The sequence below is a fragment of the Saccopteryx bilineata genome, chromosome 9, assembly GCF_036850765.1.
Source record: "Saccopteryx bilineata isolate mSacBil1 chromosome 9, mSacBil1_pri_phased_curated, whole genome shotgun sequence".
NCBI classification, from domain to species: domain Eukaryota; kingdom Metazoa; phylum Chordata; class Mammalia; order Chiroptera; family Emballonuridae; genus Saccopteryx; species Saccopteryx bilineata.
The window spans coordinates 31,112,263-31,138,500 of record NC_089498.1 but is presented as its reverse complement, the minus strand read 5'-3'; the positions used below and the strand labels follow the sequence as shown (position 1 = coordinate 31,138,500).

The 26,238-nt window shown below is 48.4% G+C and overlaps 1 protein-coding gene across 1 annotated transcript in view; it reads right to left on the bottom strand.

The window, feature by feature from the left end:
• Window positions 1-26,238, bottom strand: part of PLCG2 (phospholipase C gamma 2) — a 170,720-nt gene that overhangs the window by 79,068 nt on the left and 65,414 nt on the right. The window contains exons 3-9 of the mRNA XM_066243879.1: window positions 24,868-25,011; window positions 22,616-22,709; window positions 21,871-21,918; window positions 11,600-11,684; window positions 9,510-9,593; window positions 4,522-4,565; window positions 2,408-2,480 (exon numbers count right to left, since the gene is read on the bottom strand). Of these exons, the coding sequence (XP_066099976.1) occupies window positions 2,408-2,480; window positions 4,522-4,565; window positions 9,510-9,593; window positions 11,600-11,684; window positions 21,871-21,918; window positions 22,616-22,709; window positions 24,868-25,011 (572 nt within the window). The remainder of the gene's footprint in view (window positions 1-2,407; window positions 2,481-4,521; window positions 4,566-9,509; window positions 9,594-11,599; window positions 11,685-21,870; window positions 21,919-22,615; window positions 22,710-24,867; window positions 25,012-26,238) is intronic.

Sequence of the window (26,238 nt, the reverse complement as noted above, 5' to 3'; positions counted from 1 at the left end):
TCCCGGCAGCTCAGTGCTAAGCGTGGCACAGTGCCGAGGGGAACACACGCATCTCCCCTCATTTTCCTGCCCCTCCGTGGTAGCCCCGGGGTGAGCGATTGAGCCTTCTCTGGATCACTCGTGGTCAGCCCCCATGTGGGGAAAGCGTGACACCTCAATGCCCCCAGTCGCCATTTGTCGCATGACAGTCGCTACCACCATTGCCTGTGTGTGTGTGTGTGTGTGTGTGTGTGTGTGTGTGTGTGGTCATTCTTTCCTCTACAATCAAAGAAATCTGAACAAGGGCCATGTATCGCATGCCATAAAGAAATCTGTGTTGAGTGTGCAAGGTGTAATAAGAGTGTTATGACTGTTTTAAAAAAGAAGCCCATTTCATAAGAGAGACACACTAGCTACTTACAAGTGGAACAATACATTGCCTTAATGACGCACAGCAGTTTTGTTTACAATTTTCAACAAAGAAATGAAGAAAGGGAAAAGGGAAAGGAGACCTGGGTGTGGAGATGGAGGACAGGTGTGATAAAACTGGCAAATGTTCAGAATTGTTTCATCGGAGTGATGGGTATACAGTGATTCCATGACAGCCTGGCTACTTTTGTACCTGTTTAAAACTCTCCGCAGTACAAGGTTTAAAAACAAAAACAAAAAACTATAAATGAACTGAATATCATTATGAACCTAAAAATGCTCTTTTAAAAATGTCTATTAAAAAACAAAAAATTAAATAGGGAAAATGTCAATGAGACTCCAGTGATGTGAATAAAACACTGATGGAGATGTGTGATTAATTATGCATGTAGGTATGTGTGCACAAAAAGCAACACAGGGCCCTGGCCGGTTGGCTCAGTGGTAGAGCGTCGGCCTGGCGTGCAGGAGTACCAGGTTTGATTCCCGGCCAGGGCACACAAGAGAGGCACCCATCTGCTTCTCCACCCCTCCCCCTCTCCTTCCTCTCTGCCTCTCTCTCTCCTCCCGCAACCGAGGCTCCATTGGAGCAAAGTTGGCCCGGGTGCTGAGGATGGCTCTGTGGCCTCTGCCTCAGGCGCTAGAATGGCTCTGGTTGCAACAGAGCAACGCCCCAGATGGACAGAGCATCGCCCCCTGGTGGACATGCCAGGTGGATCCCGGTCAGGCGCATGCGGGAGTCTGACTGCCTCCCCGTTTCCAACTTCAGAAAAATAGAAAAAAATAAAAAAAAATTTTTTAAATTAAAAAAAAAAAAAAAGCAACACAGGCCTGACTAGGTGGTGGCGCAGTGGATACGGCGTTGAACTGGGATGCCGAGGACCCAGGTTCAAGACCCTGAGGTCGCCAGCTTGAGTGCAGGTTTGAGCAAAAGCTCACCAGCTTGGACCCAAGGTCGTTGGCTCAAGCAAAGGGTTACTCAGTCTGCTGAAGGCCCACGGTCAAGGCACATATGAGAAAGCAATCAATGAACAACTAAGGCAGCGGTTCTCAACCTGTGGGTCATTCGACCCCCTCCAGGGTCGCGACCCACAGGTTGAGAACCGCTGAACTAAGGTGTCACAATGCGCAATGAAAAACTAATAATTGATGCTTCTCATTTCTCCGTTCCTGTCTGTCCCTGTCTATCCCTCTAACTCTGTCTCTGTAAAAAAACAAACAAACAAAAAAAACCACAGTTTTCTCTGACTCCCACAATTCTTAGAGGCAGGGCTCTCAGCCCATTTTTAAAAAGACTGGGGCACAGAAAGGTCCAACTACTGCCCGAGATCGCACAGCTAGTAAGAGGATCCAAGCTTTATCTCAGTCTAACTCAAGTTTCTCAACTGCACACTACTAACATTTGGGGCTGGGTAATTCCCTGTTGGGAGTGCTGACCTGTGCATTTTAGGATGTTGAGCAGCATCTCTGGTCTCTGCTCACTACATGCCGTAGGCAACCCCCAGTTGTGGCAACTCCAACTGTCTCCACTGGAAAACCACTGTCCAACACAAAACTCCTCCGACTCTACCACCAGCTTGGAGCCTATATGTAAACACTCCAGGAGACTTACTAACATGTCATTTAAGGACAATTGCTGATATGTTCCCCCCAGAGGACCCGGAAAGATCACCACCTTCGTCACATCCTCCATCAGTCAGAGAAGGCTTCAGGAAGAAGTGCCAATGAAGCTGAGCCAGGAGAAGCAGAAGCCAGCCAGGTGAGGACATACCTGCCTGCCTGCCTTGGAGAACTCACTCTTGCCTTTCCTCAATTTGTGCCTTGAAAAGGAACTAAGATGAGGCTGTTCTCATTCGAGACTAGAAGACTGCAAAGTGGCATTGGACAGGAAGACTATAATAGCTTCATGGCTACAGGTGGCCAGGGGAAGGCAGGTGGTGAGAAGGTGAGAAACCATCAGGAAGCTCCCCTCAGCAACCCCACCGCCCTTCTGTTCTCTCACCTGCTGTTCATGTACGAGAAACCGCTGGAAGTCATGCAGGTGAACAGCGGAGGCGTCCGGCCGGTCGGTGTTGCTGCCCTCAGGGAAAGAGAGGGTGTTTAGAGAGGGCCACACTTCAGTGGTCAAGAAGCCATTCCCATCAGCAGGCCGCCTGCCACCCAGACACCCTGCCAAGACCCTCCTCGGTGTCAGGTGCAGGTGTGTCAACGGGAAGACAAAGGTGACCTAGATGACACTCCTGACTGGAACGATTCAAAGAGAATGTGGGCAGCTTGGAGGCCAAGCCCTGAAACCCGCATCTAGCCGCTCCTGGGTGGTTCTGACGCCGAGGGGCAGGGCGGAGACAGAGCATGGACTTGCGTGCGCACAGTGAATGCTTAGGTAGGCTGCGTGTGAACAGCACTTAGGGGGAGCTGGAGATGTAACCGGGGCCACATCAAAGTGTCTCTTTAGAGCCACAATCCAGAGTTTGCTGAGCTTCCAAGGGCTCTGAAGCAGGAGTGGGGGCCAGATGAAGCCCCCAGACTCTGGGTGCATGAGGACAATCAGCTGGAACTTGCAAGACTTGGGCCATGGAGCAAGCAGAGGCCTGCTGCTGGGAGCATTCTCCATTTAAGATGAGGAAAGCCTTCACCCTGAATAAAGGGAGATGCCACCTCAGCCAGCAGCCTGCAGACAGATGGCCTTGGGGAGAGGACGGTCATGGCTGTCAAAACACCAGACCTCACTGGACACCCTAGTTTCTATGGAAAGTACACTGCGTAGAACAGAGCTGTCCAGGGAAATTCGTACTTGTCCCGATCACTTGCAAGCAGGGTGGCAGTGGGGTCTTTTTTTTAAAATAGAGAAGATAAAACATACATTATTAGACCAGTGGTAGTCAACCTGGTCCCTACCGCCCACTAGTGGGCATTTCAGCTTTCATGGTGGGCGGTAGCGGAGCAACTAAAGTATAAATAAAAAGATAGATTTAACTATAATAAGTTGTTTTATAAAGATTGATTCTGCCAAACAGCGAAAATCTGACATAAAGTACTTGGTAAGTAATTATTATTATATGCTTTAACTTGCTGTAACTCTGCTTTATAAATTTTATAAAGTAAAGTGACTTCCCTACTTTATAAATCACCATTACTGTGGAACTGGTGGGCGGTTAGAAAATTTTACTACTAACAGAGATACACAAGTGGGCGGTAGGTATAAAACGGTTGACTACCCCTGCATTAGACTTTCTCCCTTTACTAAACACTCAGGGTCCAAAAGTCTATTGTCTTTAATTATGAGTATATTTTTAACCTTCTTTAGTAACAACCAGCCTCCTAAGTTTCCTTCTTATCTAGTATTTCATTAAAATACTAGGTAAACATCAGATTTGGGTTTTTTTATATACTCTGAGGTCTTGGGGTTTCTGGTTGAGAAAGTGAAAGGAGGAACAATTGCCAGCATGTCCACACCCATGAGGGCTGGTTCCAGAAAGCAGGCCCAGCTCACTGGGCCGCAAACCACGGTCTCGGTGCTATAACTCCATGGAAAACCGTTCTCCGAGGTAGATAGGTGTGGGAAACACTAAGCACTTCACAGATCCCCTACTTGGGGAACTGGCAGCACAGTACAGGCCCTGACAAGTCCTGCAGCACTTACTTTTTATTAATATCACTATTACTGTATACAGGTCTTTGCCACACACCATGTAGAACACTTTATATGCTTCCACTCATTTTAATTCCGTTAAACCTGCTTAACCAGGAATTTCCCAGACTTACTTGGCCACTAACATCGTTTTAATTTGTGTTTAAAAACAAAATCAAAAGATACTTCACCCATCATGTTCTATGAAGCACAGCCCAGGAATGAGGGTCCTAAAGCATGCAAGCTTCTTGGCAGAACCTTCTGGGCCAGCTGCCAACACTCCACAATTTCTGTTGCTACTGTTGATGTCTATCCCTGCCATAGGTCAGCATGGCCAATCCCCGGACAAGACTCTGCCATCTTGTCCCCACCCACACAAGCGACCCCCCACAGCCAGCTAGCTGGACTGGGAAGACCCTCAAGGGCACCAATATCCGGCACAGCCACCCTGAACGACAGACAGTAACCCAGAAGAGGTGTCTCACCCCAAGATGAACACAGAGGAATCTTTTTTGAATTCGTCAAGAATCTGAAATAGAAAAGAGAAAGAAAACACACACAAGATAAGAAGATTAGACAAGTAAAGCCACATAATGGAAATGGAAATGGAAATATTTATATTTTAGGAGTCAAAAAATTAACATTATAATTTGTATGACATTAATGCAAACAAAGAGATTTTTTTCCCCTATTATTATTGTAATTCATGTCACCTGTAAATATTCAAATATAACCAAAACTTACAAAGCAAAAGGTGGACATCTTTCTCATCTCTTTCATAATCTATTCCTGAGAGTCAATCACTCTCAATGTTGCAGGTTTCCTTCTAGGGTTTATGTTCTGGATATCAGTCTAATTATTTCTTATCATACTATATTACTTCAGGTCTCCCAACCTTCTGCTGTTGTTTCAAGCTTTATATATTCTTCTACAAGCTCAGATAGTCCTGCCTCATTATTTTGAAAACCTCCATTGTATTCTACCACATGTATATCATCGATTTTCTGCTAGGATAGCCAGTATAATAAAGAAGGTCTTGTATACATCTGTGCCCACTAGTGCCAGTATTTCTATTGGGTAGATTACTAGCCGGGAAAGTGCCTAGATATGGGGTGTGCACATGAACTTCAACAGGTTCCATCAACAGGCTCTCAAAACAGCTGTCACCTCACCAGTGAACGCACAAACTCACTGCTACATTTCAAATCCTTACTATTTCAGAGTATTAGATTAAAATATTTAAGGGAAGGTTTATACAAAAATCATTTAAGAAGAGGGAGTGGATAAGGCATGGATGAAATGTGATGGCCATGAGTTGACTGATCACCATGGAAGCCGGCTGATGGAGACATGGGGGTTTGTGATATTATCTCAGCTTGTATACGTTTGCAATGTCCCTTAATACCAAAGTTGAAAAAATTACAACCAGCAGCTGGGCACCGAAGGTGGGCAAAGCAGAACTCAAACCCTAGCTGCAGCTTCCTAGCTCCTGACCTCCAGCACGTGACCTCTCTGACCCTCCATTTGTTCATCTGTAAGATGGGGATAGTAACAATACCCCTCTCGCAGGGCTGTAAGAAGAATTAAATATATGTTAAACACTTAGCACAGCACCCAGCACAGAGTTCATACTTAGAAAATGTTCACTAGGATCTATGTTCATAATATTGTTAACACAGCTTGGTTAGATGTATATCCACTCACCAGGGGGAAACATATGGAATTACATTTCTTATCTTCCTGCTGCTGCCAAACTTTTGGAGTTCTGAAGCTTGAAAGCAGCAGCATAAGCAGGTGGTTAGATACAAAGAGGAACAGACAACCTCAAGTTGGAAACCAATAGCTACTAATGAGCAGGAACCCACTCCTTAAATCTAGGTCTGGGGGGGATCATCAATCACCATAAGTAGCCCTGTCTCCCCAAGGAGCCCAAGAAGTCAACTGAGCCCTTAAGAGCATACAATAAATAATTTTCTCTGTGCTCTGCTCCCAGGGAGAGCTCAGAAAGTAAATTATATGCTAGCAGTTAGGGGAGGGGCACTTACCTACCACAAGAGCAGTGTGGTTTCTCAAGCCAGCCAGTAAGTATCTGCAGTGCTTGGGGCTTCGTTATTCAAATTCCAAGTCACTGAATTAATATATGCAATGGCTAAACTGAATAGTTATACCATCCAATGGGGGAGATCAGAGGCTGCCAACCCAAAAAGTCTTTAGGGCCAAGTAAGCAATATAAATTTGTAGAAAGCTGAAGGAGATTGAGGGGTGGGCTAAGGGAATGCACACTTCCTTGACATCACCATTGGCAACTAGGGACCTAAATAGAGCCAGATCTCAGTTTTTTTTCAAAAGAAGCTAAAAATCTGGATCTTAATATGAAATCTCTCAAGTATTAAATGTAGGCAATTCATTAATAAACAACAACAAAAAACATTTAAAACCATTAGGCAAAGTACAACCGAATATAGGTTGAATGTGGCATTCTGGCCACCAGGGGTAACCTCTGGTACAGATGTCTTTTTCCCAAAACTGGGCAATCTAGGATACTCCCAGAGGATTTGGGGATTCTTTGGAAACCTGATTCAAATTTCTTTCTCTCTGTTCTCCCTCCAAACACACATACATTAGCCTTAAAGAGAACCATTCTGAAAAGTGCAGGTTGAAATACACCTTATGTGGAATTTTATCACAATGGAGATCACCAACGGATTCACCTATGCTGGCAGGTGAACTAGGTCTTTCACAAGCCTTATTCGCAAGCTTTACTTGCCACCTGTTTGATGAGACAGCATCCTGAAATTTCAAGGCAACCGATTATAAAAACCGTTATTTGCCAGCACTTATCTTGAATGAATCGAGATTTTTCTCAATCCTGGTCAATTGCATAAGAGAGCAATCGTCACTACTCTGGATTTCACAGGGACAGTGCCATCAGAACATTTTAATCATTCCCAAGGACTGACTACGATTAAAGTTACAGAGTTTAACCTAAGAAGTGTTTTGATCAGCTTTATGCAGACTTATTTTTATTAGGCTTCCATATAAAAAACAGGGGTAGGGGGAGTATATAGTTTTAAAAAGTTTTATGACCAATAACTTGATTTAAAACCTTCATTTTATAGAGGTGGCTAAGTAAGGAGGGAAAAGATGGCTTTCCCCACAATCACTTGGTCAGTTAAGAGGTCAACTTGGGGTTGGAATCCAGGTCTTTCAACTCCCAACACCCTCAATCTTTCTACTCTATCTGGCAAAGCAACAACTATTGCATATTATTTATATATATATATATATATGTTATATATCTTTTCTATTTTTATATATATTATACATTTTATATATTTTTTATATTTTTAATAATATATATATACATACACACACACACACATATATGAGTGAACACACTGCAATGGAATTTTTTACTCTATAAAATAAAGCATTTCTGTCCAAACTGGGCAGATAGAAATGCTTCTCCTGTTTCTCTACCTTAAAGACATCCAAAATCCCATGGTCACTGATCACTTGTCAAAAGGCCTCACCTGCTGGCCAGCATGTAGAAGGCAAGTATTATTACTATCTTCTAACGACTTTCACATTCATTACTTAAAAATGCCTGTACTCTCAACCCCCAATCCCTCGTGCAGTCCTTCCTAGAGCCCAGTGGGGCGGGGATCACCATTCCCATTACACAGATGAGAAGACTGAGGCTGGGAGTGGTCAGTGGCTGGCTGGAGATCACAGAGCTGATGGGAGAAACCAAATAATCCACCCGGCTCCAAGCCCCACCCCTTCTCCGCCCTGGCTCTGCTCTGCTTTGGGCCCTCCTTTGCCACCTGCACAGCCAGCAGTCCCAGCCGCAGCTCCCGTTTGTGGTGCACCGCCCACCGGGCCCTGTGTTCCCTGTGTGTCACCAACTGCCCTGCCTCTTAAGCTTTAGGCTGTATGGGACATTTTTCATTGCAAATGTCACAAACCAACTGGAAATGAGTCAAAGAAAACTGACCCCGGTAAAGAAAAAAGGCAATTCTCCCCCCACCCCTTTTCCCAAGCCTCTGCGACTGGCGCACACCCAAAATCAACACTAAATGTGAGGTGTGTACTCTCCTGTGCCTTCTCCTTGTTCATAAAAACAAGCACAAACGATATTAAGGAGGATTGCTGTATTCTGTTTGGTTTTTTGCAAAATAGCAGACCCAGCTCCTCGCAATGCATCTGCTGCGGGCCTTCCTCGTGAAACGTCACGAGCACCCGCCCATGGCGACCGCAGCGCCGCTGACTCAGGCTTCTTTGCCAGCCACGCGGCGCTGCAGGGACCGCCGGCCATCGCTCACCCAGCATGCCTATCCTGGGAGGCATGGTGGGCGCTGCCCGGGATTTTGCCCACGGAAGTAATACTGCAGTAAACAATCTGGGGACACAGTCTTAGGCCCCAGGGCCTTCACTTCTCTAAAACAGAGTCCCCAAAATGTCACTGTCAGGCCAAAATGTATTTTAAATTTAAAATGGTGCCTGACCAGGTGGTGGCGCAGTGGATAGAGCATTGGGCTGGGATGAGGAAGGACCCAGGCTGGAGACCCAGGGGGTTGCTAGCTTGAGCACGAGCTCATCTGGTTTGAGCAAGGCTCACCAGCTTGGACCCAAGGTCGCTGGCTCGAGCAAGGGGTCACTCAGTCTGCTGTAGCACTCCCAGTCAAGGCACATATAAGAAATCAATCAATGAACAACTGAGGAACTGCAACTAAGAATTGATGTTTCTCATCTCTCTCCCTTCTTGTCCGTTTGTCCCTATCTGTTCCTCTCTCTGTCTCTGCCACACACACACACACACACACACACACACACACACACAAATTAAAATGGCATATTATCTTTAACCTATATTCTCATTAAAAAATAAATAAAAGTAGGCCTTGGCCAGATAGCTCAGTTGGTTAGCACGTCGCCCCAACACACCACGGTTGCAGGTGTGATCCCAGTCAGGGCACGTACAAGAATCAACCGATGAATGCATAAAAAAAGTGGGACAAATCAATGTTTCTGTCTTTTTCCCTTCCTCTTGAAAATCAATACATTTTAAAAAGGTATAAAAGTATAAAAAGAAGGCACACACACAAAATCCCTCAACCCAGAGATGGTTACTACTAATGATTTGATAAATTTCCTCCCAGAATGAGATAATACAAGTAGAGTTGGCTGAACTTTCTTACTTTAATAGACTCAGATTGAATTCCAGTCAGACTTACAGCCATTCACATTCCTTCCATGACTGTACATGAGCCCAATTTCCCACATTTTCCCCACTGCACTCCCATGTTTAAAAACTCCAAACAGGTGGAAATGGTATGTCACTGTCACTCCCACTTTATATATTTCTGTGACTAGAAGGGAGACCTCTCTGGTTTTCTTTGGAACCTGCTAACCTGTGAAACACAGGGGAAACAATAACATCATTCGATCATTTGCTTAAGAACCATCTTACCGATTTTTGCTGTTCAAACATAAGTTTTTTATAGAAGAGATGGAGTTGTTCAAAGCTGAGTTCATCCTTGTGCGCGCCTATTTCCTGTAAATATAGAAAGAAAAAAAAAGTGACCACATGATTTTTGGAGTCCACCACAAGAACGCCTCCTCCCTGCTTACAGAAATGGGACGCCTTTTCTACAACATTGGCTACAATCAAACCACCATTCCTCTGAAGCCAAACTGTCCACAAGTTCCCTAATTCATCTGCCTGAAGAGCATACCCATGAGGGACCCCACCAGGAAAACCCTTCCCTTGACCCTAAAAAGGGAAGAGTCTCAACCAAAATGCTAAGAGCCATAATGAGAACTTACCCTTTTGGGGGCATTGAAGACATCTCCCAATCTAGACATATTTGTGGAGTATGTACATACAAGTCATTATTATTATTATTATTATTATTATTAGGTGAAAGGAGGGGAGATAGTGAGGCAGGTTCCCGCATGTGCCCTGACTGGGATCCACCCGACAACCCCATCTGTGGACAATTCTTGAGTACCAAGCTATTTTTAGTGCCTGAGGCTGATGTAGGCCAAAGGACCTATCTTCAGCACCTGGGACCATGCTCGAACCAATCAAGCCACTGGTTTCAGGAAGCGAAGAGGGAGAGAAGGGGGAGAGAGAGAAGGAGAGAAGCAGATGGTTGATTCTCCTGTGTGCTCGACCAGGAATCAAACCCCCGATCTCCATAGCCAAGTTAACACTCTATCCGTTGAGCCACTGGCCAGGGCCTACAAGTCATTTTTTAAAGTGCAAGAAACCAAGCTGTTAGAACTGAATTCCAATCAAGGCTTGTCCCGTTTTGCTTCATGGCTTTGGGCAACTTATGTGACCCTTTCAAGCCCTCAGTTTCTTCATCTGTAAAATAGGAGAAGCACCACTTCCTACCCTCTCCGGACTTCCCTGAAATTGCACTAGATAACATCAAAGTAAGGACTGCCCAGTACAGGCTTGATGAAGAACAATATTCCAGCTGAGTAGAAATCAACGGTAAATGCGTCTCCTGTCTCTCTTCTCTTCTTTCAATGCCCGCCCTTCTCTGATTTTTGTCTTTTTGATTCAGTTGGAATGTTGGGGGTAAGTCAAAAGATGGGTTAACTCAGGCGTCTCCAAACTGCAGCCCCCTGAGGCCATTTATCTGGCCCCCGCCACACTTCCGGAAGGGGCATCTCTTTCATTTGGTGGTCAGTGAGAGGAGCACTGTATGTGGCAGCCCTCCAACGGTCTGAGGGACAGTGAACTGGCCCCCTGTGTAAAAAGTTTGGGGACCCCTGGCATTGCTACAGAAAACTGAATGAGGTTTTTGGCTGAGGAATCCTGTGATGGGTTACTGTTAACTTGGCCATGTGAGCCCTCCAACTGGGATTACTGAGAGTCTTGTTGGGTTCCCTGACAAAATTTGGTGTGTCTCTTGGGCCAGACAGAAAGAGTGCCTCACAATATCCAGCCTTACAGCATTTTAAAAAGCCCCCACCTATTCTACCCTATACTCCATCACCCCTGGAGAGACTTTACTTACCTCTGATCTACCAACAGTTTAATTGTACAAGAACATAAACAAATTAAATTATGGGTGGAAGGAGGGGTGGGGGGGGAGAGTGGGAGGACTGATAGGCAGGAAGTAAGGGGAAGGTCAGAAAAGAGCCAACTCGGACAACTACACTATCAGGACTTGCTTACAAAATGCCACATCCCTGGCAACCTACATGAGGAATCTTTCAAAATATTTCCCAAAACAAACATTTGTTCATAGTACTAGAAGGAAAACAGGCTGGCTGCATGATGGGGAGGGAAAGAGAAAGTTGGGCTGGTGAAAACATTTCAAGTCAAGCAGCTCCGTAAACACGTCTTCATGGAGGACGTCCTCCGCTAGGGCTGAACATGGTCCTAAGACCTTCACATCATCCATCTGTTGGCGGTAAGTCAGAGTGGAATCTGGAGGCAAAGGATGTGCTCGGGCACCTCGGCACAGCTCAAAGGCACGTAGTGGCTTCCCAGGAGAGGCGCAAGTAGCCCCGAGTTCATAAAATCACCCGGCTGAGACTTACCACAAACTTATCCTTCAGGAACTTGGCACTGTTCGCTTTGAAGTTGACCAGGGGCAAGATGGTCTTCAACTCCCGGAGGCTGATGCTGCAAGAGAACCCCCATCTCCGTCAACCTCGAGGGGCTGCAACAGCCAGCGTAGGTTTGGCTACTCCTGTCAGCTACCAGCTCAGGCGGCCCACCATGACATGACCCATCAGTGGATGTTAAGTGAGCGCACGAGAGCTGGGTTAAGGTTGGGGTGACACCTTCACGTGCAAGGTTGATCTCCACCCTGCAGGGATGGCCTGGAAGCAGTTGTGTAGGAGATACAGTGTGGGCAGAACACGCTGTGAGATGACCAGATAACCTCTGCAGATAGGAAATGTCACAAAGTTCAAACCAAAGAGAGGTCACTGAGGGCCAGAGAGGGGGAAGTAAGGGGAAGGGCAGAGAAGCACCTACTATGTGCCAGGCTGCCCTGGGTGTCATCCAGTCAATAATGTTACCTAACCCTGCACTGCAGTCAAACCCCCAACAGTGTGCATTACTGACCGCCAGGGCTCAGAACGGGCAATGTGGGGGAGCGGTTGGGGGTCACTACTCAAGGTCAGAGCTGGGTGGCAGCAGAATCAAAGTCCAAACCATACAGTCACTTGACCACAGCACAGCGATCTTCAGGAGTGTATGCCTCCAGGTCTGCCTGTCACCACCACAGCTGACGGCCTCTGGGGAAGCAGCGTGAATAGTGAGAGGGGTGGAATTTGGGTGGCGGGTCAGGGGCATGAGATCCAGTACCATGTGAGCTGCAGAGCTGTGTCCCACAGAGACAGAGAGGATGGGGGAAGGGGACACTGGTGTGGTCAGAGAAACTGCTGTGTTCTGGAAACGTCAGATTGGTCAGGGACTGTGCGTGGCCAAGGAAGGAAGCCTGCCCAGAAAGTGGGCAGGAAATGACCCAGTTTCCCAACACTGTCAACTTGGCCTCTGCCAGTCCGTCTGGAAGAAAACAGCACGTTCGTTATACTCAGCAACTGCCGCTGGAGATGACCAAGTGGGACTCCTGGCCACCCAGTGTCCCCACCTCCAGCTTTATGACCTCTCGTCTAACAGCCTCCCTGCTGTCAGAGATGTTTACCTGCAAGATGCTTCCCTACCCCCCACCCATGACTATAGGTTCAGCACCGAGGGCTTCCCAGAGAGTGCTGAGAGTGACAAAGAGCCTGGCAGGCCAGTGGGGGCTGGCCGAGACCCCTTTCTGACCCAGCCAGGGGGAGCCTGAGTGTGCCCCGGGGATGGGGGGGAGCCTGGGCGTGCAGGAAAGCCTCTCCATGCCCAGGGGGAGCCTGCTATGCCCAGGGGTAGCCTCTGCATGCCTGGGGGTGAGCCTGTGCGTGCCCAGGGGAAGCCTGGTGGGGGGAGCCTGGGCGTGCGGGGGAGGGGGAGGAGCCTGGCATGTGGCCTGTGCGTTCCCAAGGGGAGCCTGTGTGTGCCCAGGGAGAGCCTGTGCGTGCCCGGGGAGAGCCTGTGCGTGCCCGGGGAGAGCCTGTGGTTGCCTGGGGAGAGCCTGTGCGTTCCCAGGGGGAGCCTGCGCATGCCCGGGGGAGAGTGTGCGTGCCCGGGGAGAGCCTGGCGTGTGGCCTGTGCGTTCCCAGGGGGAGCCTGTGCATCCCCGGGGGGGAGCCTGTGTGTGCCCAGGGAGAGCCTGCACTGCCCGGTGGGAGCCTGGGCGTGCTCACGGGGAGCCTGGCAAGGCCAGGATGAAGGGATTGAAGTGGTGGGGGCTGGCGCTGCCAGACAAGGCAGGGGAGGATCTGGCCGAGCTGGTGGCCCAGCGGAGCTCATCCAGAAATCCAGAACTAAGGGAGCGGTCAGAGGCCTCTCGGCAACCCAGAACTTCCAGACAGAGACAGGGTCTAAAAACCTTCCCATGCTGAAGAATAAAGAGACTGGGAGCTGGGAGCCAATGCAGCTGCCTGGGAGCCAACGGAGCAAACTCAGGATCCAGGGACAGGAGCATCTCGGCACCACAACATCGGAGCCCACCTGCTCACCCGACAGTGAGCTCCTAAGCCCCCAGGTAAAGGGGGGACCAAAGAGCCTCTTTGGGCTCCTGTGCTGGGGCCTCACCACTCTACCCCCCACACACACCTACCTCTTCCTCACCCCCCACTCTGGGTGTATGGGTCTGTGCTGCACAGCCTGACCCCGACCTAGGACACTGGTTACCCAGCGGCTACAGAGAAGGAACCCTCCCTGACACCCCGAGCCTGGACCAACACCTCCCCCACCCACCCCCGCTTCTCAAAACAACAATGACAATAACATTTGTTAGTGTTTGTAAGAGAAGCCTGGCACCTTCCAAGCACTTTTCACATGCTAATCCAACGAGCCCCCACACCAGCCCACTAGCCCTAGGAGGTAGAAACTATTCTCTCTCTTTCACAAATTAGGAAACAAAGGCACAGTAAAATCAACTAATTTGCCCAAACTCATACAACCAGTGTTAGAGCTGAGATTCGAACCCCGGCGCTGCCCAGAACTTTTCACAAGGATGGAAATGTTCCGAATTGGACTGTCCAAAGCAGTAGCCACTGGAAACCTGTGGCTGTGGAGCACTTGAAATATGGCTCGTGCAACTAAGGAACTGAATTTTTCATTTCAGTTCATTTTAACCCATTTACATGTAAACAGCCGCATGTGACTAGTGGCTAGTGGTCAGTCAGTGAAGCTCTAGAAACGTGCACTGAGCAGAGCCCCTGGACCAGTAGCATCTGGGCACTGATAAGAAATGCAAATTCGCCTGACCAGACAGTGGCATAGTGGATAGAGCATTGGACTGGGACGCGGAGGACCCAGGTTCAAAACCCTGAGGTACCGGCTTGAGTGCGAGCTCATCTGGCTTGAGCATGGGCTCACCAGCTTGAGCGCAGGATCGCTGGCTTGAGCATGGATCATGGACATGACCCCATGGTCGCTGGCTTGAAGCCCAAGGTCACTGGCTTGAGCAAGGGGTCACTCCCTCTGCTGTAGCCCCCACCCCCCAGTCAAGGCACATATGAGAAAGCAGTCAATGAACAACTAAGGCGGCACAACAAAGAATTGATACTTCTCATCTCTCTCCTTTCCTGTCTGTCTGTCCCTATTTGCCCCTCTCTCTGACTCTGGGACTCTGTCTCTGTCAAAAAAGAAAGAAAGAAATGCAAATTATTAAGCCCTGGCAGAGTGCCTGCCCTGCTTCACTAGGCAGAATGTCTGCAGGGGAGGCTGTGCACACCTGTGTCTAACACCCCCCAGGTGCTGAAGCCACAACTATTAACCCCATGAAAGCTACTTGTATTCCTGTTGAAGCAGAAAACTAGACCCACACACCTGCCTCCCACCCCCTTCACCTTCTGAAGGCCCAACTCAGTCTCCCCCCATCCTTGCTAAGCCAAAGAAACACAGGAGTGCACTGGGGCACATGCAGATTCCATGCTATGTGCCAACGGGCCAAGGGCAAAGGGGAAAGGGGAGGGAAATGCCCAGCCCTTGGGGCTCCTGCCCCTTCAGCCTCTGAGCCTCACACTGGAGAATGTGATTCCAGGGACCCTTATAGGAGCTGCAGGCCTTTCTCAAGGGTATTTTCACCTTATGCACTGACCTTAGAACCTAATTCCCAGATAAGAGACAACTAAACTCAGGAAGGGGAAGTCTCTGGAATCTAGCTACGGTTACACTGTTAAAACATTTACACCTTTGACCCAGTCTCCCAAGGCCTGGAAATGTCAGAGGGAAAGTTTCCAATACTAGAAGGTTCCGTTTGCCCAATGTTATGTCTAGGAATGAAAAGGGAGGAATTTCGTTCATCCAACAAACACTATTAAGACCGAACCAGCAAGATCCCTGAGCTCGGGAACCCAGCCAACATAAGCAACAACAAAGAAAAGACATAAGGAAAGCAGACCACGTCTGCCCGACGGGGACCAAGGAGTCACAGCACAGAGGCCGAGACTCCTACAGTGACCCCAAAGTGCTTCCCATGAGGGTTACACATCACAGGTTCACTTCAAACACAATTCTGTGACAACGGGAACATGAAAAACTGGACACAAACTAAATAACAAACAAAAAGCAACTTTTCAAGCCAAACAGCAAATTCCTATTGGTTGAATGATAATGTAGGCACTGATGTAATGTTCCTGAAGAGATGCAATGAAATGGAGTTCTTACAGTTTGACATGAGGTGAAAATTGTTCAATCCTTCCCTCCTTTAGTGAGGGCTGGACTTGAGTTCTTCCCAAAGAATGGAGGGTGGGTTAAGTTGGCCAGGTAACCAAGGTTGACGCCACCACTGACAAGCCATGTTGCCATGTTGAATGTATGCTCCTCTTGATATCTGTTGAAGTACCTTCACCCCTGTGATCGTCTTCCCCAAGACCCACCACTTCATCCTACCCATAACTCCAGTCTAATTATGACGGAAACAAAAGTGATGGACATGCTACAAAACACCTAAGAAGTACTCCTCAAAACTGTCACAGTCATTAAAGATAAGAAAAGACTGAGCCAGTGTCACAGACCAGGCGAAGCCAAGGGGACTGGACAGCTAAGTACATATAATGTGGGGTCCTGGGTTGGATGCCAGACCAGGAGAAAGACAGGGGTGGGGGAAAAATAAAAAGAAGGAGAAAACACTGAACTACAAAGAAAGTTTAGAGTTTAGTTAACAGTCACACACCAATGTTGCTTTCTATTTTGACAAATATACTATGATAATGCATGATGTGAGCCTCAGGAAAAACTGGGCAAAGGAGGATATGGGAACTCTCTATACTTTACTCTCAATATAAATTTTTTTTTTTTTTGTATTTTTCTGAAGCTGGAAACGGGGAGAGACAGTCAGACAGACTCCCACATGCGCCTGACCGGGATCCACCCGGCACGCCCACCAGGGGCGATGCTCTGCCCACCAGGGGGCGATGCTCTGCCCCTCCGGGGCGTCGCTCTGCTGCGACCAGAGCCACTCTAGCGCCTGGGGCAGAGGCCAAGGAGCCATCCACAGCGCCCGGGCCATATTTGCTCCAATGGAGCCTCGGCTGTGGGAGGGGAAGAGAGAGACAGAGAGGAAGGAGAGGGGGAGGGGTGGAGAAGCAGATGGGCACTTCTCCTGTGTGCCCTGGCCAGGAATCGAACCCGGGACTTCTGCACACCAGGCCGACGCTCTACTGCTGAGCCAACCGGCCAGGGCATTCCAAAATTTAAAAATTAAAAAACATCTAAGAACACATATATAGTTATATATTAATACAATATATGAGCACTAATATAAGCATTAATATAAGAGCACTAATATAATTATATATTAATAAAGAAAAATGACCAAGGAAGCAAATAAACAAAGTTGTGGCTGGAAGAAATCTACTGAAAAATATATCTAGAATTAACAGTGCTTATCATTTAATATAAAATTTATATTTTTTTCTAGTTATCAGCATTTCCAAAATTGTCTATAATGAACAAGAACGACTTCCACCATTAAAAAAAAAAAGTCCATGCGCAGCTTCAGACCACATCGAAGCACCACCCGACCACCTCCACAAGTGGCACACTCAATGGGCACACTCGGCAGCACCGAGCCCTGCTGATGTAAGTCCCGCTCTGTGGGGTGGGCCCCTGCACAGCTGATCCCTCACAGTAGTCAATAGTCACAGCCAGCCCTTTCAGCTGATCAGCCTGAGGGTAATTCCCTCCCACTGACATGCCAACAGCAATCAAGGCTCAACTACAACAGTAGGGTATACACAGCCCACACATGGGGTGGGAGAAAGGTACACCTGGAATGCCCAGCTTAGGTGACTGGGAAGGCTCTACCACTGGACCCTACAGAACACCTACTGCATAAGGCTACTCTACCAAGACCGGGAGATGTGGAAGCTCTACCTAATACATAGAAACAGGCCCTAACCAGTTGGCTCAGTGATAGAGCACCGCCCAGCGTGTGAAACTCCCAGGTTCAATTCCCGGTCAGGGCACACAGGAGAAGCGCCCATCTGCTTCTCCACCCCTCCCCCTTTTGCTTCCCTCTCTCTTTCTCTCTTTGCCTCCTGCAGCCATGGCTCTATTGGAGCAAGCTGGCCCCGGGTGCTGAAGATGGCACCATGGCCTCCACCTCAGGTACTAGGAAGAGCTTGGTTGCTGAGCAACAAAATGACGCCCCAGATGGGCAGAGCATCACACCCTAGTGGACTTGCCGGATAGATCCCAGTCAGGGTACATGCAAGAGTCTGTCTCTGTCTCCCCTCCTCTCACTGAATGGAAAAATAAAAAAGAAAGACAAGCACAGGGAGGTTGCCAAAATGAGGAGACAAAGAAACATGTCCAAAATGAAATAGAACAAAACTCCAGAGAAATAACTAAACAACATGGAGGAAAGTAATCCACTAGATGCCAAGTTCAAAACACTGGTTCTAAAGGGAAAGAGATTGGTGAAATTATACACACATAACACAACGTTATAGAGAGCAGAAAAGCAAATCCTGGAGGGAAAGGGGGAGGGCGTTGTGGGGAGTGGGGAGAGGGGGATGTTGTGGGGAACACGGGGGAGGGGGGATGCATTCGGGGGGACACTAGAATCTATGTAAACACAATAAATTAAAATTTTAAAAAAATGTTGAAAAAACAAAAAAACACTGGTAACAAGGATGCTCAATGAACTTAGTGAGTGAGAGCTTCAACAGCATAAAGGAGGACATGGAAGCCCTAGCCAGCTGACTCAGTAGATAGAGCATCGGCCCAGCGTATGGACGTTCCAGGTTTGATCTCCGGTCAGGGCACACGAGAAAAGAGACCATCTGCTTCTCTCCCCGTCTCTCTCCCCTTTCTCTCCCTCTTCCGCTCCCACAGCCAGTGTGGCTCAATTGGTTTGACCATTGGCCGCATTGATTTGGGTATCAGCCCCACTCGGGGGTTGCCAGATGGATCCCACTGAGGGCACATGCAGGAGTCTCTTTATCTCTCCTCCTCTCACTAGAAACAAACAAACAAACAAAAAACTAAATAACCATTTTTAGGTCAGCATGGGGAAGAGGAGATTTTTGCTTCTGCCCAGCTTTCAAGAGCACAATTTAAATAAATAAATAAATAAATAAATAAATAAATAAATAAATAAATGGCAATGTCAAGTACTGATGGGTGGGCCTCAAACTCTAGTGCCACACTTGACAAGTTATTTAACTTCTCTTGGCCTCAGTGTCCTCATAAAATGGACGGAAGGGCATCTCGCGCACCAGTCTGAGAGCATTCCATCAGCATCCAGAGGGATGTCAAGGGCTCAGCACCATGGCGGCTGCAGAGCAAGCGCTCAGCAAATGCCAGTTGCTACCATTTTGTCTCTCGAGCTGTTGAAAATGAAAGCTGGTGCTCAGGCCAAGGAAAACACTGGGGGCTGGGCACTGCCCGAGCAGCACCAGCTTAGAGCTCGCCTCCTGGCGCCTTGAGTCTTTCTTTTGCTTCTGTTGCTCCTTTGTTTTCATTCGGGAAATGCCATCAGTCGTGGGCTACAGGAAAGGTGGGGAAATTGGCAGAACAGAAGTCAGTTGCCCTTTCATTGGCTCCCTGGTCAAAGTTCCTTTTGAGAAACTCCCTCGGGGCCTCATAGAACCACAGGAAAGGTGGGATTTTTCACATGTCGACAAACAGCGGGGCTCTGCCCACCAGACATGAGGCTGGAGAGAGGAAACAGTAAGTAAGCAAGGAACAAGGCATTAAGTCCAAACACAGAGGTCCTCCCCACTGAAGACTCTCCATCAGCTGATAGAAAGACGGATCTCTGAGAATGACCTGCAAGAATCCATTCTGAGCAAGAGAGCCATTTTCTGACCACAGAAGATGGAGAGGAACTTCACAGCAAAATCGACAACCCCGCACCACCACCGCATGAAGAGAGAGCCCAGGAGGCTCCATCTCTCACCCCTGTGCCAATCTCAACTATGAGTCACCCAAGCCACAGAGAAAGGGAACACTCATAGGAAGCACCACCCCTGGGGCTGAAAGAGACCAGTGTGTACCAACTCCTCCAACGCAGGGACCGCATCTGATCCACCTCTGTAACACCCACGCATGGCCCAGGGTGTGGGACCACACAGTACATACCGGGTGAGAGGAGGACGGTGGGAAAGACAGATGGACAGAGGGACGTGGACTTGGCTGCTGGCTGACCCAGCAACATTACTAAGCTTTTCAGCACTTCATGGCTACTGTTTTCACATCAGGCCGTCAAGTGTGTGCAGAAAGAGTGTGGAAGGATGCCCAAACTCTGAAATCAGCAAGTGACAGGGGACAGGGGCCTGACACAGAGATGCCTCAGAGGTGGAAAGACTTTCAGGAACAAGAGGAAAGGTTGTAGAAGTCAGTTTTTGCCTCACATATGATACTGACATATCATTTTTTTAAGAGAGAGAGGAAGGGAGAGAGATGAGAAGCATCAACTCGTAGTTGTGTCACTTTAGCTGTTCACTGATTGCTTCTCATATGTGCCTTGACCAGGGGAGAGCCAGCCCAGCCAGTGATCCCTTGCTCAAGCCAGCAACCTTGGGCTTCAAGCCAGTGATCTCTGGGTTCAAGCCAGCAACCATGGAATCATGTTGATGATCCCACACTCAGGCTATATGAGCTTGCACTCAAGCCAGCAACCTCAAGGTTTCAAACCTGGGTCCTCTATGTCCCACGTCAATGCTCTATCCACCACCACTGGTCAGGCTATACTGGCCTTTCCTAATGGAGGGAAGGAAACACATGTAAAAACTGACAGATGGGGCCCTGGCCGGTTGGCTCAGCGGTAGAGCGTCGGCCTGGCGTGCGGGGGACCCGGGTTCGATTCCCGGCCAGGGCACATAGGAGAAGTGCCCATTTGCTTCTCCACCACCATCCCCCCTCCTTCCTCTCTGTCTCTCTCTTCCCCTCCCGCAGCTAGGGCTCCATTGGAGCGAAGATGGCCCGTACGCTGGGGATGGCTCCTTGGCCTTTGCCCCAGGCGCTAGAGTGGCTCTGGTCGCAGCAGAACGACGCCCCAGAGGGGCAGAGCATCGCCCCCTGGTGGGCAAAGCATCGCCCCCTGGTGGGCGTGCCAAGTGGATCCCGGTCGGGCGCATGTGGGAGTCTGTCTGACTGCCTCTCCCCGTTTCCAGCTTCATAAAAATACAAAAAAAAAAAAAAAAAGAAAAAAAAAAAACTTGACAGACGGTCAGATGCAAGGCTTATAATGAGACAAGGATTATAACGTGCTCAGCATAGTGCCTGGCATGCTCAATAAATGGTAGTTTTTATCATTACATTACTAATAAGAACTGGGTCATCTATAAGAAATAATGGGCAAGAGGATCTTCAGCCTCACCCATAAAGAAAGAAATGCAAATTTAAGCAGAAGTCAGCGGCTGCCTCTCACTCACTAGACCAACAAAAGTCAAAGTCCAGGGATACGGGACGCAAGGAGACAGGAGCTCTCCTGCACCAGGGTAGAAAGATACATCGCTACCACCTCTCTCAACAGGTCAGACCGGAAAACACCTTGCTGCTGGGACTCCTCTTCTAGGACGTCATCCTGCTCATACCCTCCTCACACAAGTTAACAAAAGGTGTCTGGACCCAAAGGCCCTCTTAATAACATCATTCACAACAATAAAAGGGACAACTCCATGTCATCAAGAAGGAACTGATTTCTCACCAATCAGGAAATTATGCCACCTTCATCCAAGGACAAGCCGTGTTTGTTACAAAAATGTCTGGCAGAGAGCATCGCCTGTGCTGACAGGCGACTACTCCAAGACGAACTCTTGAGTGACCAGGTTAAGCCCACTGAACTACATGTTATCACGACGCCATCTCTTGTCTGCCCAGCCATGAGAATCAGCACTATGCAACTTGCTTTACTTTTGTATGGTCAATCTCTCCCACCACAAAATAAGGGCAGGTGCCATGGTGAGCCTGTTTCTCCCCAGGACACAGACGGTACGCAAATGCGAAGGCAGAAATGATGTGGTCCAAATGCTCTGTGGCAGAGAATCCGTCTCTGCGATGGCCTCAAATTTTCCACTGGAATGAGGCTCCACACAGGGCGATTTTGTTGCCATCCACCACCACCCCCGGCACCCAGCAAGGCGTCTGGCTCATAGTAGGTTAAATCTGACCTCCTAAGGACCTTTCCACAGTACAAAACACACGATCCATCCAACCCCCTTGGAACATTTAAAGAAAGGAATGAAAATCAGAGCCCACCAGGGTCTGGAGCAAACCACAAAATGTGAACAAATCTCACCTGTTTCTTCTGGTTTGATCCACCGAATAAATCTGCTTTCTTAGCCAACTGGGAAGAGAGTTGAGACAAAAGAAAGAGCGAGAGACAGAGTTAGAAAACAGTACCAGTCTGAGTGCTATGGGGCAGCGACATATGGGAACCAGGAAGGGTTTTCCAACTTTCTAACTTGGAGAGCAGCTCCCTCCTTGTGGTCAAAACACGTAGCTGAGCCGCGAGGCCCCGTGAGCATGGAGGCTGTCTTTCTTTAAGCTGGCGATTCCCTCTGATGGTGTCCGTTAATCCCCAAAAAGCTGGTCAGGAAAATGGTAGAAATCGAAGGGTTCTGGTTTACTGGGGGAGACAACAATCCACAAACCAGTCCCAGTCAGACACTGACCAGACAGTCCTGAGTGGCAGGTGGGAAATTCTGGACCTTGCATCTCTCTGCCCTTTGATGAGTCAGCAAACGCCTCCTAACTCCTTTAAGAAGGAAGCCTTCTGCCCCCTCCCAAAAAAAACACAACACCAGCACAGGTTTCTGCCTCAGTTTCAATGCACTTCTCACTCCAACAGGCCAAGGCCCGCCCTCTGAGAGAATCTCTTCTGTGAGACATCAGAGAGTCCACAGCCACTATTGGGCACCCACTGCGTACAGGACACTCAATGAGTCTCCAAGACGAAATGACTCATTTCCTTCGCCCACATTGGCTAAAGGGAGCAGAATAAGTGAATGAGCGGGCGAAGATAAACAGGCAAAAGCCAATACCTCTCAATGATGGTGGGTGTGGACGCACTCATCACTTCTTGATGTAAGATTTTCAAGCCAGAAAGCCACTTGGTTGCATCTTCCTTAGAGTCGGCTGGAGAGGTGAACAGGAACAGAAATGCTGTGTTACACCCTGGGAAGACCACTGCCTTCCCTGCCTCCCCGGCTCCCCAGCCCCGTTCAGATCGTGGGAGAAGCCAATCTGTAGTTTAGCAGGAAGGAACCAAGAAGGCATCTCCTTCCTAACATCGTGGTTCTATGACCTGCTCTTGTCTGAGATGAGGCCACATGCCCATGATGAGCCATCTACAGCCAAGGTGATAAGTAGGCAGTTGTTTAAAAAAGTGTTTTAGCTTTTAACCCTATGCTAATAAGACACAGAGTCTGGAATAACTTGTACCACAATCCTGAGCACCCTCAACATTTCCCATTTCCAACCAAGGCCAGAGAGGGGGTGGGAAGTAGGTGCCGCTGAGGCTCAGGAGGGCAGCAGCAACAAGCGGTGCTTAAGAGCCTGACATTCCGCTGGTTACTTAACCCCTCTGTGCCTCATCTCCTCATCCGTGAACCAGAGCTAGCAGAGCCAACACCTGGCTGAGTTATTAAACATCTCCTACCCACCGGGTATCTTGTTAGTCCAGACGAGACCATGCCTGCGCTGCTGCTGCTCTCACTCTTCCCGTGTGGATGAGGACAAAACCAAGGCTAAGGTTCAGAGAGCTGTCCCAGAGCCAGTCAATGAGAAGCTGGGACCCGAATCTAAGTCTGGCCCATCTCTCTGCTTGACTCTGAATTCCAGAGCTCTAGAAGAGGGACCCTGGAGTGGGACACACGGGTATCCTGGGCTCCGAGTCTTGCTTGGGTTCTCATGGTCTTCCTACCAAGAACAGCAGCGAGGCTCAGGCTCAGCCTGAAGTGGGGCTAAGTGGACACAGCTCAGGAGGTCCACAGTCACAAGTCCCTCCTCTCCTGCCCATCTCTGCCACCCACCCAGCTCATACCGTGCATCCGACACACTCTCTTCATTCCCCACACCCAGTTTGCTATTTCCTTCCTCCAGATCCTAGTATATGCAACGCCCTCTCCCTGGACCATCCTCCCTCTCCCCCCCAACTCTTACTGATACCTCAAAACCCAGTTTGAAAGTCACCTCCTCTGCAAAGCCTTCCCTGGAATTAGACACTCTGTAGTCCTCAGCACACTATATTATACTTGGACTATAGCTCTTATCACAGGGTACTGTAAGTTCCTATCCACACGTCTGTCTCCCAAAGAGATTATGAACTCCTTAAGGTCAGCAACCGTGTCTTATCCACCTTTACAGCCCCAGTGACTAGTTCAGAGCATATGCACAAAAGATAATGAAAAAAATGAACGACAAATTATTCAATAAATCAATGACAGCTATTTGAGCCTAACTGAATTGTCCGAACCTTGCTCGCGGTTCAAAGCCTCTCCCCGCTTTGGTCTACTTTTAATACAACTTATTTTCTCTCTCATTAGTCAGATCATGCAGAGAGCTCTCAGTCAGTTAAGTTCTAGGATGGGACCTGAAGGGAGCTCCCAGCTTCTGCACCTGAGGAAAGTTCCTAGGCTCCTTCACAGCTCTCTTGGGCTCTTGGAGGCCTCTCAGGCTTTTTGGTGGATTCAAAAAAGAGAATTTATTGGGTCGTGTAAATAGCATGTTCCAGGGCAGAAGTGGCTTCAAGCCAACTGTTCAAATAGTGCATCAGGGCTCAATCTTTTCTTTCTACATGGCAGGCAACACGGTCTCTGCTCCTCTAGAAATCTCACCTCCAGATATATGTCTATGCATGTGCATATATGCACACATGCAAGTGTGTGTGTACATGTGTGCATGTGTGTATGTGCATGCTCACTTGTGTGAGACATAAAATTTCAGGACAGTTCCTTCAGATCGGTAAAAGTGAATAAAGGGTGTAGACCAGGCTCTGCTGGAATGTAAAGGCAACCTGCCTTTAGGTCTCAGCATGAGCCAGGCTGGCCCTTAATGTCATCTTACAGCATCCCAGGGAGGCCAGCACTGTGATTCTCCCCATTTCACAGCTGAGCAAATAGCAGCTCAGAGGGATCAAGCCGCTGGCCCAAAGGCACACAGCTAGCCAGTGGCAGGGATGCCCCCAAACACACACCAATAGGAAGGGTATGTGCAAGCATCCTACTATGAAAGAATGTCCTAAGAAGGAAACTGAGGCACAGGGAGGGAGAAAAGCACCCAGACGTGCACCCACCTGCTAAACTGAGTGTGCTGAGGATGAACTGGGTCCCGTACAAGATGGTGAAGCAGCAGTCTTCCTTCTGGCGGACTGCTTTAGCACGCTCAAAATCCTTGGAGTTCTTCCCCAGGCGGATTTCCTTTATCTCCATGATATCCACTAAAAGAAAGTTAACACAAACCATTAGAAGCCAGAGCTCACTACCCCTGAGGATGCAGGATGCAGCCACACGCCTACACCCCAGACACACAGCCCAGCACCTTAGTTCCCCAGAATGAACACAAGCTGTCCTAGTGCCTCACCCTACCCAAACTGCAGGATTGTGTGCAAATAAATAAAATGCTTATTGTTTTAAGCCACTAAATACTGCGGTAGTGCCTGGCCAGGCGGTGGCGCAGTGGATGGAACATCGGACTGGGATGCCGAGGACCCAGGTTCAAGACCCCAAGATCTCCGGCTTGAGTGCAGGCTCATCTGGTTTGAGCAAAAGCTCACCAGCTTGGACCCAAGGTCGCCGGCTCGAGCAAGAGGTTACTCGGTCTGCTGAAGGCCCGTGGTCAAGGCACATATGAGAAAGTAATCAACGAACAACTAAGGTGTTGCAATGCGCAACGAAAAACTAATGATTGATGTTTCTCATCTCTCCGTTCCTGTCTGTCTGTCCCTGTCTATTCCTCTCTCTGACTCTCTCTCTGTCTCTGTAAAAAAAATAATAATAATAAATAATAATTAATAAATAAATAAATAAATACTGCGGTAGTTCTACAGCAACAGATAACAGAAACAAAGAGAAAGGTTGACCCAAGGGAGACCCCTTTCCCTGCCACAGAATGACTGGTGAACTGTGCTCTGTTACAGAGACAAACTTGACTGGTCTCTTCCCTGCCGCCAACGCCCCCCCCCCTTTTTTTTTTGTCATAAAAGCACCTTTCTCTGGGATGGACCCATCCCACATGCTTCAGATGATGCTGATCCACCTCTCTTAACTTCCCACCACAATAAACCAAAGAAGGGTCCAACGGTCCTAGGAAGGACAAGCTGCCCACTCCGGTACAGTGATTATCTTAGGTACGAGCACATGGACCAAGCAAGGCCCATCAGAATCCTCCTGGGACTTATTTGGCCAGAGCTATTTGTAAATTTCTCCCACTGCTGCCTGGCTGCTGAACAGGAGTCTGAGGAGCAGAGACCGTGTGGTCTGACGTGTAGAATGGAAAGGCTGAGCCCTGGAGCACTATTTGAATGGACCCTTGGGTCCAGGTGGATTTGACGCCACTCCTGCCCTGGAACATGCTACTTACATGACCCAATAAATTCTCTTTTTTCCCCTAGGTTAGTGTAAAATGAGTTTCTCTCCCTTGCAACCAGAAGAATCCTGTTATATAC